This window comes from Trematosphaeria pertusa, assembly GCF_010094035.1.
Source record: "Trematosphaeria pertusa strain CBS 122368 unplaced genomic scaffold BU26scaffold_12, whole genome shotgun sequence".
NCBI classification, from domain to species: Eukaryota; Fungi; Ascomycota; class Dothideomycetes; order Pleosporales; family Trematosphaeriaceae; genus Trematosphaeria; species Trematosphaeria pertusa.
Genome location: NW_022987223.1, coordinates 655,389 through 671,262, shown reverse-complemented (window position 1 = coordinate 671,262; position 15,874 = coordinate 655,389). Strand labels below are relative to the sequence as shown.

General features: G+C 55.0%; 6 protein-coding genes across 6 annotated transcripts; 4 read left to right on the top strand and 2 right to left on the bottom strand.

The window, feature by feature from the left end:
• Positions 1–340: 340 nt before the first annotated feature.
• Positions 341–1,896, top strand: BU26DRAFT_508158 (uncharacterized protein; the record flags this gene model as incomplete). Its single annotated transcript, XM_033827057.1, has 3 exons — positions 341–490; positions 566–1,122; positions 1,173–1,896. 3 exons carry the CDS (start codon positions 341–343, stop codon positions 1,894–1,896), a joined length of 1,431 nt encoding a protein of 476 aa, XP_033680519.1.
• A 6,146-nt stretch (positions 1,897–8,042) lies between these two features.
• BU26DRAFT_70296 (uncharacterized protein) lies at positions 8,043–9,290 on the bottom strand. Its single transcript, XM_033836239.1, has one exon. It carries the CDS (start codon positions 9,143–9,145, stop codon positions 8,432–8,434), a length of 714 nt encoding a protein of 237 aa, XP_033680518.1. The 5' UTR covers positions 9,146–9,290; the 3' UTR covers positions 8,043–8,431.
• Positions 9,291–11,134: 1,844 nt separating this feature from the next.
• On the bottom strand, positions 11,135–11,958 carry BU26DRAFT_70218 (uncharacterized protein). Its single transcript, XM_033836236.1, has one exon. It carries the CDS (start codon positions 11,679–11,681, stop codon positions 11,232–11,234), a length of 450 nt encoding a protein of 149 aa, XP_033680517.1. The 5' UTR covers positions 11,682–11,958; the 3' UTR covers positions 11,135–11,231.
• BU26DRAFT_70249 (carbohydrate-binding module family 52 protein) lies at positions 11,357–12,235 on the top strand. The gene is made up of 3 exons (XM_033836238.1): positions 11,357–11,555; positions 11,613–12,006; positions 12,057–12,235. The coding sequence occupies exons 2-3, from the start codon at positions 11,734–11,736 to the stop codon at positions 12,183–12,185; spliced, it is 402 nt and encodes a 133-aa protein (XP_033680516.1). The 5' UTR covers positions 11,357–11,555; positions 11,613–11,733; the 3' UTR covers positions 12,186–12,235.
• Positions 12,236–12,713: 478 nt separating this feature from the next.
• On the top strand, positions 12,714–13,674 carry BU26DRAFT_70220 (DUF336-domain-containing protein). The gene has a single exon (XM_033836237.1). The coding sequence runs from the start codon at positions 12,848–12,850 to the stop codon at positions 13,292–13,294; it is 447 nt and encodes a 148-aa protein (XP_033680515.1). The 5' UTR covers positions 12,714–12,847; the 3' UTR covers positions 13,295–13,674.
• A 485-nt stretch (positions 13,675–14,159) lies between these two features.
• On the top strand, positions 14,160–15,839 carry BU26DRAFT_568090 (glycoside hydrolase family 71 protein; the record flags this gene model as incomplete). Its single annotated transcript, XM_033833739.1, has 2 exons — positions 14,160–14,180; positions 14,232–15,839. The coding sequence occupies 2 exons, from the start codon at positions 14,160–14,162 to the stop codon at positions 15,837–15,839; spliced, it is 1,629 nt and encodes a 542-aa protein (XP_033680514.1).
• Positions 15,840–15,874: the final 35 nt, after the last annotated feature.

Below are 15,874 nucleotides of genomic sequence, written 5' to 3'. Positions count from 1 at the left end.
TGGCCCTGGCGAGGCTCCCACCAAGAAACAAAAGTTCGCCGCCCACTCTGCGACTACTTCTCCTCTCACACCGATTCCTACACGGCCCTTTATCATCCCTCTTAGTCGCTTCACCAGCGCTGCAGCTGCATCAGCCACAGCGCGTCTACCGGTCACCGCAACGCGGCGCATGACAAGATCTCAACCCTGACCTACATCGCGCCGAGCTTGGAGGCAGCTCTAACACCACCTCGTGAGCACCACTATTTCCCCAGAGGTTGCGCCTTGCTCACAGTATCTAGGACTACCTAACAACTCTCGTTCTCTCGACCCTCCCTCTACAGTACACACACACCCCACCATGGATCAGTCGACAACCCCGACGCAGCCGTCAAGTACGCGGCCTTCGGGTCATCGCGACATGATGTTCTGCCATGAGTGCCACGACGAGTGGTATCGCGACGAGCACGGCATCTTCTGCCCAGAGTGCCACTCCGAGTTCACAGAAATCGTAAGTTTAGGTCTTCCCCTACAGGGCTGCGGGACACCTAAGATCTCTCATGATATACTAACTTTGACCCTCTAGATAGAAGAGGGGAATGACCCGCGAGACAATGCCATGTTGGACCATGATCACGACGACGACGACGACGACGACGATACCGACTCCATGCCCTCGCTCGAGGAGGCGCCATCCAACCGTCATCCTCTCCACGACCTACACGACCACAACCCGTGGCGAAATAGCGACGATCCGGAGGAGGCAGATATAAGCACAATGCGATTTCAGCCTCTAGGCCCAGGCCGGTTCCAAGTCTCCGCCACGATACATCGAACAGTCTCCCCGGCCGCTTTGGGTAACAATAATGGAAATGGTCCGAATACCGTAGGCGGTTTTGCGTCATTCCTCGGTAATCTTCTGGGCGGTGGTCTAGGCGGTGGTCGGCCTCCTGGTCAGCCTCCAGGTCAGCAATCGAGCCCGGGCACTCAAGCTGGGGGCGGTCAAGGCAACCCGGAGACGAGGTCACGGGCAGCAAGCCCGCCTGGTGTACATCGATTTACATACACTGCGGGCGCGCGACTGTACCCCCGCGATGCGAATCACCCAGAGCCGCATCTGGAGCCTGTGGACGATCTCAACAAGTAGGTCACGAATGTTCTTACTGGAGGAATATATACTGACATAATAATAGTGTCCTTGCCGGCATAATGGCAGCGTTTGGCGAGCCGCCTGGCGGCCAGCACGGCGGTCATCCGCACATCCACACTTTTGGAGGCGAGATGCCGCTCAACCCCATCCTCGCTCTATTCGGGGCCATGTCCGGTGGCCAACATGGCGACTTCGTCTACTCGCAGGAAGCCCTGGACCGTATCATCTCGCAGCTCATGGAACAGACCGCCACAAGCAACGCCCCCGGGCCCGCCTCCCAGGAAGACATCAACGCCCTTCCCCGCAAACCCGTTACAGAAGATATGCTTGGTGCTGAAGGCCGTGCAGAGTGTAGTATATGCATGGATGAGGTGCACGTCACAGAAGAGGTTACGGAGCTGCCGTGCAAGCATTGGTTCCACCACCAGTGCGTTGCAGCGTGGTTGAGTGAGCACGATACATGCCCACACTGTCGAAAAGGTATCACTAAACCCAGTGCGAACGCTGGAAACAACTCGTCGAGCGGAAATGCGACGTCATCTGGAGTCGAGCCAACCTCTTCGATGCCCGGTGCTTTTGGCGTAACTGGAGAAGGCACACCCGAGAATCCCTTCATCGTTCCAGGCCCTATCCCGCCGTCCACAAATCCCAATCAGAACCCCGATGCCAACGCCACTCAAGGAGGTGCTACAGAGGGCTCAGGTTCTGGTAGCTCAGGCAGTATCAGCGATCGGTTACGCAGGGGTTTGTTTGGTCCTCACAGCTGATCTCGCATCGTTCCTAGGCTCCGAGCTAACCTTCTCCACTTTGCAATCTAGGAAGAGCTAGGCTGAGACGGCGAAGTCGGACTGCGTCAGATCTTCTAGAGGGATATTCGATGATTTTGGTGCAGCTCAGACGGCGTTCGCAATCTCGATAGACGTGCTCTTCTCTGTACAACTCTTCCTCGGGCTCTGGCGTTACCTGGCGGATTAACATTCCTCATTTGGCGCGACGGCGTACATATTCCCCCTGGCGTCTAAATAGCGTTTTATTGTCCATAGTTTTACCTCGCACGGTTTCCTCCCTCAGGGCGATCCAGTCTTAGTCATAGACTTGACGACTCTTGAATAGCATGCCCCCGGCGTTAGATGGGTGATGGGAACTGAAATCGAAATGGGCGCACTACCTATTGATTATAGATGGTTTTCATGTAATGGTCAGATGGGGCTCTTTGTGAGATTGGTTCCTGCATAAACTGCTCGTCTGGGTTATAGGGCATTTGAGCGTATCGCTGACGTTTAGCGCTGGCCTTGTTATATCGACCGCGATTCTTACCACAGTACACAGGTTCATCCTGGGTGTTTGGGTATCTGGGCGAGTAGAAAGCAAGAAACGAGTTCTTCCTTTACGATGGTAGTTTACAACTAGCTAGCATAATACATCGGGAGTTCGCAGACTGCGAACTTCTCGTGAATGCGAGAATTTTGAAATGCTGTGCGGTCTGCATACAATGCCGTGGGGCCCGCGATGCGCTTGTGGCTGAGGAATGGCGGTGTCTGTGACTCCCGAAGTTGCACCACACTCCCGCTGTCCCGCGGCCTTTCTTACCGTTGGCGCGGATATGCAGGGACTGGACTGGTCCGCCGTTGCTGCAGTGCCAGTTGTCCGACGAGATTTTTGCCGCACGAGAGGATCTAGGCCAACGTTCCCGCGGAATCTTCGTGAATGAAGATGGAAAGATTGTCGTCGACGGTCAGCAAAGAGTGATATGGCAGCACGAGGCGGCCTTTGCAGCGATGAATCAGTTGGGAGAGATGACAAATGCGGCGGCAAAACCTGTGTAGTCACAGGCTACAGCTCTTCAAGCTCTTTCGAAGCACCCTGGCCGCCCTTCCACTCGCCAATCTGCACAGCTCCCTCTGCGGACGCTGCAGGACCCGACAACGCATCAATGGCCCCGGCCTCTTCGCGAAATCCCGGCATTAAGACTCGCCTTTCATCTCTTGCCGCCGCCAGCGGCGTTGGGCGCGAAGAGATGCGGTCTGCGGCAAGCAATCCCTTGGAGACACGCCTCGCGTTCGACGTGTGCGAGGGGCCGTGAGAGGCTGCCTCGAGGGCCTGAGACGAAACATCCAAGGAAGAGAAGAGGCTCCTGCAGGGCAATTGGGGGTCAATGATCCGTTCGCATGAGTCCATGAGCCGAGTACAGCTCAGCGGTGTTGCTCATATGTACCCCGTGCTCAAGCTCATCTGTCACGATGTTGTGCGCGCTGGCACTGCATCAGCACTCTGCACACATCCCACGCTGCTTCCTCAATCAATTGCATTCGCTGGCAAGCGCCCGTTGTAAATTCAGTCTCATCATTGCCTCCCGCAGCTCCTGCACTGCATTGTCTTCCTCTTTCCCGCAACACGCGACTCGAGGTGCCACGTCGTTGGAGGTGATTGGTACGCCGGCGACGCAACTTTTCTCTGCACTTCGGGCGAGCGTGTTTATGCCCCGTACATAAAGACCAATACCCGCGCTGTGCTCTTCACCGGAGCGCTCTCGCTTGCGAGAAACAGGAACCTTGGAAAGATTTTTTGATTCGCTGGGCGCGAAGTATTGATACCAGTGCTGAGCTGCAGTGCAGACCACCATGCCGAGCTTTGGAAGGAGTCGGTCGAGCTATGAGTGAGTAGTCCTTCACCGTCATTTTCTCGTCAGCCTTTTTTTTCTTTCTCCACATCACGCTTCACGCACTTTTTCCACCACGCTTCGCTCCGGTAAGCACGCTTCCTGCTCTGCGGTCCAGTGTGGCCTGCTAGGCAGAAAGATTGTTGGTGCTCTTCCCCGCCCTAGCTTATTCCGCACACCTTCCTCGCTGTTGGTGGTGTGGTGGCGTCACCGCCATTTCCCCGTGTTTACAAACACCTCGGAGCTTCTACTAATTCCCCACGCAGACCGTCGGCGAAGGAGCAGAAGCAGATCCTCGCGGACATCAACGCAGGGTCGCAGAAGATCGGACGAAAGCTTCTCGCCAAACCGCCAGGCCACAAGCGGGCAAAGAGCAGCGAGACAATCACACCAGTGACTGTCCTGAGCCCTGAGCCCGAGCAGGAAGACCGCAGAGGCCGCAAGTCGACGAGCTCAAACCGCCCGAAGCTTCCCAAGCGCACCAACAGCATGCGGCGTGCGTACAACTACTTTTTTGGCGGCAGCCAGCCTGCGCCGCCTTCACCAACTTCACCGGTTACTGCGGCAACAGCGCAGAGCCCGAAGAAGGACGGCGAGCATGAGCATGAGCACGAGAATGTCAGTCGTGATGCTGGCCTGGACACACCGCCTAAAACGCCCGCTCAAGAGGAGCCGCCAGCCGTTGAAGCTGAGAGGGCAGAGGGAGGAGAGGAGGCGGAGGAAGCACAGCCGGAGCCGCCCAGTAAGTACCATAGTCAAGCCTCACCACCCAAGCTGTCCTTTTCACACTGTCTACACCCTTGCCTAATATGTACGTCACCCACTAACACGCGAAATTTTCCACAGCGCCAGAACTTCCTTCCCCGAAACCCGACGACCCACCGGAGGTCCAAATCGAGAAGCTCAGGAAGAAGCTTGAAAAGTCTGAGGCTGACCTCGACGAGGCCATCGCGACCGTCAAGCAGCAGGACGAGACAATAGCCGGCATCGAGGGCGACTACAAGGAGCGCGAGAAGGGCTTCGAGGAGCGCGAGCTTTCTCTGCAACAGGACAAGAAGCAGCTCGAGGAGCACATGGTCAGCATCGTCGTACAACAGGTTCGCGAAGCAAAAGCAAAAGAAAGAAACACCGTCATAGAAGAGTGCGAGCAAGAGTTCGCCGAAAAGATGGAGCAAGTCAAGGCTGAGCACGAGGCGCGCGAGGCCGAGCTGAGGAAGAGGATCGCGGCTTTGGAAGAGGAGGTGAAGGACCTCAAGACTAAGATCGAGAGCTTAGAGGGCGAGAAGGGCGGGTTGGTCCCCAAGGCAGATGTGGAGTCCAAGGTCAATGAGATCGCTGCCCTCACCTCGGAGAAAGCTGCCGCCCAGGAGTCCCTTGACAAAGCCAACTCCGAGCTTGAGGAGTTGAAGGCCTCCAAGGCCAGCTATGAAGAGGAGAGGGCATCACTTGTGCCCAAGTCCGACTTTGACGCCAAGGTCGACGAAGTCACCACACTAACTTCGGAGAAGACCGCCGTCGAAGAGTCCGTCTCCACGCTTCAGGCTGAGGTAGATGAGCTGAAAGCCTCCAAGGCCAACTATGAAGAGGAAAGATCGTCGCTCGTACCGAAGGCCGATCTCGACGTCAAGGTCGACGAAGTTGCGGCACTGACCTTAGAGAAGACCGCCGCCGAAGAGTCCCTCTCCACGCTGCGGGCTGAGATAGATGAGCTGAAGGCCTCCAAGGCCAACTATGAAGAGGAAAAGTCATCGCTCGTACCCAAGGCCGATCTGGATGCCAAGGAAGAGGTGATCGCCACGCTCACGTCGGAGAAGGCCGGCGCAGAAGAATCCCTCTCCACACTTCGGGCTGAGCTTGATGAGCTCAAGACAGCCAGGGCCGCTTTAGAGGAGGAGAAGTCATCGCTCGAGGCATCACTTACCTCAGCTAAGGGTGACGCGGACACGAGGATTACGGAGCTACAGAACTCCCTCAAGGAGAAAGACGAGGCCATTAGCTCTAAGCATGCAGAGCTGGAGACCGCTCAAGCTGATGCTACCAGCAAGGCGGAAGCACACGATGCGGCAAGAGGCGAGCTGGAAACTTTGACTGCCAAGATCGCCGGGTTAGAGGAACAGCTCAAGACCGCAGAGCTGTCGAAGGGCGATGCCGAGAGCTTGGCGGCGAAGGTCACCCAGCTGGAACAGCAACTTGAAGGCCTTCAGGCGGACAAATCCAGACTCGAGGAGAACCTCAAAAAGAAGACGGACGCATCGACGGAGCTGGAGTCCTCGCTTAAGGAGCTGAAAGACAATCTTGAGGCCAAGGAGACGGATTTGGAAGCGGTCAAGAGCGAACTTGCAACCAGGGAAGAGGAGTTGAAGGCCCTCTCGACCACCAAAGCGGAGGCGGAAGAACTTCAGTCTAAGCTCGCAGTGATGGAGACAGAGCTTGCTGCGGTCAAGGAGGAGTCCGGCAAGGTACCCGACCTCGAGGCTTCGCTCAAAGAGGCCAAGGATGCTCTGGAAGCTAAGGAGGCTGCACTAGTTGCAGCCAAGGAGGAATCCGGAAAGCTAGCCGACCTAGAAGCTTCGCTCAAGGAGTCTAAGGGTGCTTTGGAGGCCAAGGAGGCGGAGTTAGCTGCGGCCGAGGAAGAATCCGGGAAGCTACCCGACCTGGAAGCTTCACTCAAGGAGTCCAAGGCTGCTCTAGAAGCCAAGGAGGCGGAGTTAGCTGCGGCCAAGGAAGAATCCGGAAAGCTGCCCGATCTGGAAGCTTCGCTCAAGGAGGCTAAGGGTGCTTTGGAGACCAAAGAGACGGAGCTGGAGGGCCTGAAAACGGAGCTTGCCAGCAAGGAGGAAGCGTTGAAGGCATCAGAATCCGCCAAGGCTGATATTGAGACGTTGACCACGAAGATCTCCGAGCTCGAGAAGCAGCTGGAGGAGGAGAGCTCCGGCCACGGTTCCACCAGGAGCCTGCTTACTGCTGCCGAAGAAGCCAAAGTGGCCGCCGAGAAGGCGCTCACCGACCATAAGGAGCTGGCATCCGGCCATGAGGATGCGCTCAGTACAGGTACGTCAGTCTGTTAAACCCCTTGAAGCCCTGCAGGGGGATGTTTCCTAAGTCAAATTGGCCACCTGCTAATGCATAGTACAGAGAAGGCATCCCACGAGGAGACCAAGAGCAGCCTCTCCGTGACGCAGGCTGAGAAGGAGGAGCTTCAGATGTTCAAAGAGCAGCTCGAGAAAGAACTGGCCGCTGCAAAAGAGGACGCTGCCAAGATTTCAGACTTAGAACAGCGAATTGAAGCACTCCAGGCTGAAAAATCCGGACTCGAGGAGAAGCTCACGACTGCGGATGCGAACGAATCCAAGATCTCTGAACTGGAAGCCAAGATTGAGCAGCTGACAGTTGTGGAAACCGAAAAGACTGGACTTGAGGAGAAGCTGAAGAGCGCTAACGAAGCGCACGAGTCCAAGATCGCAGAGTTGTCAACCCAGCTTGAAGCTCTCCAGGCTGAGAAGTCCGAATTTGAGGAGAAGGCCAAGACCGCCGAGGTCCGCGAGACAAAGATCGCCGAGCTTTCAACACAGCTTGAAGCACTCCAGGCCGAGAAATCTGAACTCGAGGAGAAAGCCAAGGTTGCTGATGCGAATGAGTCTAAGATCTCCGAGCTGTCGACACAGCTCGAATCCCTCCAGGCCGAGAAATCCGAACTCGAAGAGAAGGTCAAGACTGCTGATGCCGACACATCAAAGGTCTCTGAGCTGCAGACACAGCTTGAAGCCCTTAAGGGTGAGAAATCTGAACTCGAGGTCAAGATCGACCAGCTCCACACCGTAGAGACCGCGAAGGCCGAACTCGAAGAGAAACTTAAAGCCGCCATCGACGCTTCAAGCTCTCACGAGTCAAAGGTTGCAGAGCTGGAGAGCTCGATCAAGGAGCTGCAGAAGAAGCTCGACTCCAGGGAGACGGATGCTAAGGAGGCGATTTCGAAGCTTGAAAAAGATCTAGAGGCCTCCAGGATGGCTAGTGAAGATCTCGAGCAGAAGACAGCTGAGATCGAGAAGCTCCAGAAAGAGATCGAACATGAGAAGGGTGCCAAACAACTTGCCGTCACGGAATTGGAGATGAAGCTTGAACAGGCCGAGAAGGAGTTCAAAGACTCGTCTTCGAAGATTGAAGAGGATCTCAAGTCCGCGGAAACGGCCAAGGCTGCGGCGGAAGAGAAGCTAAAGGCCGCTCAAACGGACTTCGAATCGACGCAGGAGAAGGCGAATGACTCGATCAAGGCTCTGGAAAAGGCCCTGGAGACCCTGAAGATGGAGCATGCTGATGCCAACGAAGGTCTTGCCACGGTGCAGAAATCTCTCGAAGAGTCGAAGGACTCTCTCGCCACGATTGGTGTAGAGAACCAGAAAGCCAAGGAGGCCATGGAGGAAGCACTTGCGAAGATGGCCGAGTTGGAAAACCAACTTGAAGCACTCCAGGCTGATAAATCCGGACTCGAGGAGAAGCTTGAGGCTGCACTCAAAGCCAAGGCTGAAGAGCCGACCATGAATGGCAAGGCCGCTCCTGTGGAGGAGCATGCGGAGCAAGAGGAGACACCCGCCGTCAAGCCAGAGGAAGTAAAGCATGCTGTCAGTGAGCCGAAGGACGATGAGCTACCTGTTGCCGAGGCCGATGGCGATGGCGATGATGAGAAGCCTGCCGCTGAAGCAAAGGAAGACGATGAGAAGCCCACTGTTCTGGCTGATGAAGATGACGAGCGACCGGCTACTCAGGCCAACGGCGAGGACAAGGGGCCTTCCGTTGTTGAGAAGGACGATGATGAGAAGCCCCCCACCGCTACGGAGAACGACAACGATGGACCGGCTATCGAAGCGAAGGAGGAGGATGAGAAACCAGCTGTGGAAACCAATGGTAATGACGAGACACCTGCCGCCACTGCGCAGGACGACGAGAAGAAGCCGGTTATCGAGACGAAGGCTGATGAAGATGAGCTGGCCAAGGACAATGATGAGAAGCCTATCGCTCATGCAGAGACCGACGACGATCCGGCTCCCAAAGCTAAGGACGAGCATGAGGAGCCCGCCGCCGTGACAAAGGCCGACGAAGATGAGCCGGCAACCGCCGCCGCCAAGGAGGAGGATGATGTTGAACCGGCTCCCAAAGTCAAAGACGATTCTGAGTCCGTCGCCGTGACGAAGGCTGACGACGATAAGCCAGTGCCTACCAAGGCCAAGACGGACGACGACGACAAGCCGACCGTCGAGACCAAGAAGGACGAAGCGGAGTAGACGAATTCTACTCTGCTCCCAATTTCTCCATGATTGCATCAAGATTGTTTGTTTTCCAGTTTTGTTTTCCTGCGGCATACGGCATTATACCCCCTTCATTTGCACTTTATCGACGCGAACAGGGCTGAGGAGGTGTGCATGATGGAGGCTTGCATGATGCATTGCAATGCCTAGTGTTCTTTTCTCCATTGCATAGAATGATACGTCGCATGAGACCAGTAGTTGATTGAGATGAGTGAGGACGAAGATGGGGTGCGCTAATGGCTTCATGACATCATGTATCTAATGATTAGAATGCAGTATATACTTTCTCTCCACTGACTGCTTGCTTGCTTTCTGCGTTCCCTGATATTTCTTTGTCGTCGTTTTAAGTCTCTTTCCTTCGCGGCGCCAGATGCATCCAGCTAGTTAGCGTCCGACGAGAGTTTTCTTCGTTATATCCCTCCCGTGTTCGGCGCTTCACGCATGTGAAGGCCGCTAAGTGGAAATGCAGCAGTGATTGGATTGCAGATGAAAAGAATGATGGTGAAGCTATTACGGGCGGAACGAAGGGCGAAGGCTATATAGGGAAGACCCAGCGAGCGAGCGAGCCAGAAAGCAACCCTCTCCTCCTTTCTTTTCACACTTCGTTAGCTTCTGCTCACAAGACGTGCCGCCGTTTCCAATCCGCGATGAAGATCTTCCTCTCTCCCATCGGTGCCGCGTTCCTGCTCCTCCTCCCTCTCCTGGCTTTCGCGCAGGAGACCCCTCCTGTACCAACGGAGACAGAGACGGGTTGCCTTGGGCTCTACGGTAGGTGAACTTATCACTCTCATTGTGCTGGGACCTGCTTGAGTAAGCGGCTGACGACTTACGTTGGGAAGCGGACTGCTTCGTTCAGGGTCAACTGGTTGGCACGTGTTGTCCGGAGTTCTACTGCGCGGCGAATAAGTGTCGGACTTTCAGGGGTGTAGTAGCGACGCCACGAGCGGTTTGATCTGGAAGGGGAATATGGAGGGCGTGGGAGGAAGGAGTGGTTTTTATGGTTAGTGGTGAAGATGGGAGCGGGGATTAATTAGTATGATTGGGTGGATGGATAGTATGCGAAATACATGCGCTAGGTTTTCCGGGGAGAAGATCATAAGCTGGATTGTTGATTATGCGTGTCGAATGCCCTCTCCTAACTCTTTCTTTTTGGTTGTGAACGTTACGTACGGTTTTTTTTCTATCGCAGCTCTTTAGTATAACGTTGTATTTACCTCCTTTCCTCTTTTCCTCAAGACATGAGAGCACAACCCCGGATACGCCAGCGATGTCAGACTAAGATGGCGTCGGACACAAGCCCCCTTCCGCCCTCGTAGGCCTCCCGACTGAGTTGTGTTTCATGGTGGACGGGCGAGTTCCACAACGGATTAATTATGCTTGATGCTATGGGCCGAGGAAACTTGAGTGGGCGAGTGGTTGGAGTAAGGAGAAGTAGAGAGAGAGGCTACAGTAGCTACTGAATACGATGTGGTTGGATAGGAACAACAGGGCAGAGGGGCAGCAGCCGTAAGCAAAAATCTGTGTTAGGTAGTTGTCTTATGGACACGTGACTTCAACGGTTTCTGGGAGGGAAGCCTAAGAAGCGGAACGTGGATCAAGCAGAACTTTACACGTGCTGCGAAAAGGAACTGGAGCTCTTCGAAGCAGTGCATGTTCTTGCTAAGACGGGTGGTCAGGAGTAAAATTAATAATGCGTAAGACTGTGAACGAGAACAGTAGATACCATTTCCGTGGTGAGATATATCGGAAGCACCGTTCCCGCCGTCAATAGTCCAAGTGGAGACCGTATTGCAATATTGACTACCGGTATTTGCTTGCGAGCATGTGCAGAGGGGGTATAGTGACAGACGTACACCACAGTCTGAAGAGCATCTCCTAGCGACGACATCGGAGGACACTCGTAGTTTGGTTTAGAGATCTGGCACCTAAGGTAGAATTTCGGCATTCCTCTGCTAAGTGGCTGAGTGTTGAAGGAATTGAAACATATTCTGCGTAGCTCTGCGCAGATGGTAGATCAACTTCGCGGATCCTTCGTGGCGCCTCTGTAACGCATCACGAGCTTATAAGGCTGTATACTATATTTCGTGAAACCACAACACGAGGCCGACTACTATTTACCCTCAGCCCCTTCCGTCGAACGTCAGTAGAAAAACGACTTTTGTGGAGTGATGCGGCTGAAGCTTACTCCAAATGCCATCGTGCCTATGCCAAGACCTAGATCACGCGCCGCCCTATCCGAACATAGAGCATGGCTGACCCCGGAATTCCGTGATCGAACCACTGCATCCGGTAAGCCGGAATGGTCTGTCGTTGGATGAGACAGAGGCGTGGCGCAGTATAGAAGATAGAAATGCAGGGCTGAGTCGAAAGAGCTGGAATGCCACGATGAGAGAGGGAGTGGAGTTCGGATCCTGAGAAGTGGAGAGACCGATGAGGGTTCTGAGCGAATAGCGAAAGGGAAAGCGTAGGACAAGATGAGCGTCCGATATTGAAGCTGGAGGAGAGAGGCTGAGGGTTGCAGAACGAGATATAAAAGGGTCGCGGACGGAGGCCGAGTCAGTTCAGATCGTCCTCTAAACTCGATCAACATCAGTATCAGAGAACAGACTCCTCAAGACTTCCAACTTCCTCTTCAAAACACCATGAAGCTCCTCGCTATCCTCTCCGCTCTTCCCTTCCTTGCTGCTGCCGAGGACCTCGTCTGGTGTGGCAATGCCCGGTACTACCCGTCCAAGTACACTTGCTTCGATGGCTTCCTCTGCCCCAAGACGAACGGCGAAGTCTACCTGAAGTGCGGCACGGCCTGCTACAGCACCAGGACCTATTATTGCGACTCGAACCAGCAGCTGCAGATCTACAAGCCCGGACCAGAGCCGATTCTCTACTGCGGTGGACAGCCGTATTATCCGAGCAAGGTGAGTTGCTCCGTCTTCCTAGAGTTAATACGGGAGCTAATGATCAAAAGTACGCCTGCTACGACACCAACTTCCTCTGCCCGATCCTGAACGGCTCGCCCACTCTTCGCTGCGACAAGGCTTGCTACAACCCGAACGAGTACTCGTGTGTCAACGGCAAGCTGAGCAAGCCTACGTAGGTGCGATAGCTATGCTGCGGACCTTCTAAGGTGTGGCGAAGATGCGATGAGGAACTCATGAGGCTAAATCGAATACGAGGGCGTTCAGGTATACGGTTGTTATCTTTGGGTCGCACTGGGATGCGTACGGGTACACGCGTGGACGAAACGCCGCTTAATCATGCTTTTAGTCGCTCCTTTCCTTGCTCCAGTTGGATGCCTGTTTGATGATGAGTTTGGAAATAACGAACAATTGATGGCTTGTGTAATGCTCCGCTTTCGTGCTTGAATATCTAATCCTTTGGATGGCCTGTTGAAGCCCGGTGGGTGCCGTTCTCGAGAAGATATCTGCCTTGGCAACGACGTCAGTACTGACGGGCTCAACGAGAGAGCACTGTGAATGCTCCTGGGCATGATAGGATGAAGCCTGTTGTAAGTCTCCTGACGGCGGGGCGGTCGAAGCGGAGCCGCTTACGGCAAACGGCGAATTATTTCCGCCGTCCGGCTCTACTTGCCGAATACGTCATCCCTCCTATCCGAGGTCAACAATTGACGGATCCGCTCCTTCACTATCCGCCATCATAATGATGACGATGATGGAGTCCTTCATTGACCCAATTCCCCTTCGCTCACGAATCTGTTCAATCCCAACGCATCGTTCTCTTCCTCCCTAATCGTCAGCCATGTCAACAAAGTCTGTCCCCGTCCTCACTCTCGAGGGTGCCCGCACAGCAGTCTCCGCTGCCGAAAAGCGCGCGAAAGAGATTGGCGTACCCATGAATATCGCAATCGTCGACGCAGCATGCCATCTACTGGCTTTCGTACGCATGGAAGGTGCGAAGCTCACCTCGATCAACATCGCCATCGACAAAGCCTTTACGGCCGCGGGCCACCGAGCGCCGACGAGCACCTACAAGGAGAATGTATGGCCGGGCGGCCCTGCCTTCGGAATCTGGAACAGCAATGGCGGGAGGTTCACGCCTATTGCCGGCGGCATTCCCATAATGAAAGATGGAGTGGTGGTGGGCGCTGTAGGATGCAGCACCGGCATGCCGTCGCAGGATGAGGACGTCGCGAAGAGCGGGGTTGAGGCCGTGGAGAAGACAATCGGACTGAAGGCGAAACTGTAGACTCCGAGCGCATGCCATAGGACGATAACCAGTAGGAGTCGGAATGGACATTCATTGAGGGAGGTTGCGAGGGATAAATTCCGTTGATAATACGTCGGAAGAGAGCGGCCGGGGTCTGAGTTTGGTTGCAAGCAGCTTCGATACCAATTGACCATCTTCGATGCTTGTCTGAGGCTCCTCTAGCGATCCTGATCTACCTCTGGCTATTGGTTAAGGCCTACTGCTCAACTATGCCTTCTCCGCATTGACAGGCCTCATGCCAAATCAGGTCAGCTTCCTACCGTCCTTCTAGTCCTCGGCATCTTTCCGAACTCTTACTCTCCCGTCAAGCTATTTCCTGAGTCTTGTTCGGTTGTTGCATCGGGAGGATTTCTGGGGTGTGCCTAAGGGAGTCGTAGGGCTTACACCAATCTCCGCGCCCTAATTCTGAAACATCTGCACAACTCCGTTTCCCACCGAGGCTACTTGAGCCGCATGAAACGGCCGTTTCGACCAACCAAATTCCACGATTTCTGTTCAAGCTTTGTTGGCCGCTTCCTACGGTCCTTATTTTACGATCGTTTTCTCCACCATTTGCACCGCCTCGTTACGCACGGGGTTTGGTCAAGTTTTGGGATCACGTCGCTGTAGTCCGACCATGAGGGGGAATTGCAGGGCTGGAGGCTGGTATATGTATGCTAAGTCGGAACTGTAGTTCTTTCGCACCTTAGTTGTAGGCTTCACTTCACTCTTTCCTTTAGTCGCTCTTTACTTTGCGAATATGCGTTCGTTTTCTTCGTGGCTGGCACTCGGGCTGCTGGCGGTCGTTACCAATGCCGCTCCGTACCACACGTCTGCCGTCAAGCGGCAGGATGCTTCTGGCAAAATGGTTTTCGCTCACTTCATGGTAAGGAAAACGTACGAGTAGTCGCGCAGCTCCCGTACTGACCAATCGCAGATGGGCATTATCGCCAACCGCAAAAGCGCCGCAGACTACGACGGTGACATGAAGGCGGCAAAGGCAGCAGGCATCGATGCCTTTGCTCTGAACATTGGCACCGATAGCTACGCCGAGGAGCAGCTCGGCTATGCCTACGAGTCCGCCGCCAACAATGACATGAAAGTCTTCATCTCCTTCGACTTCAACTGGTTCTCTACTGGCGACGCTACAAAAGTTGGCGCTATGATCAAGGAGTTCGGTGGCAAACCGGGCCAACTCAAGGTTGACAACAAAGCGTTTGTGTCGTCCTTCGTTGGTGACGGCTTGGATGTTGCCACAGTGCGTTCCACGGCCGGTATGGACCTCTACCTCGTGCCAAATTTCAAGGCTGGTGGAGATGCTAGTGGCATCGACGGCGCGTTCAACTGGATGGCCTGGGATAGTAACGGTGCCAATCGTGCTCCAAGTGGCGGCACAAATGTCACCGTATCCCAAGGCGACGACACCTACAAGCAGTGGCTTGGCGACAAGGCTTACATGGCACCCGTATCCCCTTGGTTCCACACCCACTACGGCCCCGAGGTCAGCTACTCCAAGAACTGGGTCTTCCCCGGCGACCTTCTCTGGTACAATCGATGGAATGAGATCCTGGAGCTTCAACCGCCCTTTGTCGAAATTATCACCTGGAACGACTACGGCGAGTCGCACTACGTGGGACCACTATCTAGTCCCCATGGCGACGATGGAAATAGCAAGTGGGCAAACGACATGCCGCACAACGGCTGGCTCGAGATGGCGAAGCCCTTTATAGCTGCGTACAAAGCCGGTCAAAAGACGCCGGCTATCGATGAAGACAAGCTAGTCTACTGGTACCGCCCTACACCCAAGACGCTTGACTGCACCGCCACCGATACTATTGGCGAGCGGCCAGACGGCTACGACACCATGGAGGACTCTGTCTTCGTCGTCTCGCTGCTCAAAACCGCCGGCTCAGTGACCGCCACCTCGGGCTCCAACACGCAGACTTTTGACGCGCCTGCTGGTGCTGCCGCCTTCAGTGTCAAGATGGGCGTTGGCGCGCAGACCTTCAGCCTCTCGCGCGACGGCACTGAAGTCATGAAGGAGACCAGCTTGCGCGACGTCATGGACACCTGCCCGTGCGGAATCTACAACTACAACGCCTTCGTGGGCACCGTTCCCGCGGGCGAGCAGGACCAGCTCCAGCCAGACAGCTACGCGATGCTGTCGAATGGGTTGAAGACGGAGTGCCAGGCTAACGCGCTGCCGATTCGCGCTTCTGGGTCAGTCCCCGAGAACCCGATCACCCCCTCTGCCACCCCAGAACCCTCGTCTACGCCCGTCAGTGGAACTGTTGCTGATACTCCCAAAGTTAGTGCGACTTCCGCTGCGGCTGTCACGAGTGCTGCACCCTCGTTTGACGCGCCGCCTACGCCTAAGATTACGCCCACGCCGACTGCCACTCAGCAAGCTGGGTCGGGAAGCTGCACGATGACTGTTACGGCTTCTAGTCAGATTGCTCCGACGAACTGTTTGGCTTCGGGACAGGCGTGGGGTGGAGAAGGGGCGACGCCTGATTGCTGTGATGGGGCGACTTGTTGCCGTTAAGAGACGTTGAGGTACCGTATAGGTGTTGGCCGGTT

What these genes read in the sequence shown, in the direction of transcription:
- BU26DRAFT_70296 (XM_033836239.1), bottom strand. Translation starts at nt 9,145, where the DNA reads ATGCCGCAGGAAAACAAAACTGGAAAACAAACAATCTTGATGCAATCA.
- BU26DRAFT_70218 (XM_033836236.1), bottom strand. Translation starts at nt 11,681, where the DNA reads ATGTTGATCGAGTTTAGAGGACGATCTGAACTGACTCGGCCTCCGTCC.
- BU26DRAFT_70249 (XM_033836238.1), top strand. Translation starts at nt 11,734, where the DNA reads ATGAAGCTCCTCGCTATCCTCTCCGCTCTTCCCTTCCTTGCTGCTGCC. An exon ending in AGCCGTATTATCCGAGCAAG is followed by an intron (nt 12,007 to 12,056) that starts GTGAGTTGCTCC and finishes AATGATCAAAAG; the next exon opens with TACGCCTGCTACGACACCAA.
- BU26DRAFT_70220 (XM_033836237.1), top strand. Translation starts at nt 12,848, where the DNA reads ATGTCAACAAAGTCTGTCCCCGTCCTCACTCTCGAGGGTGCCCGCACA.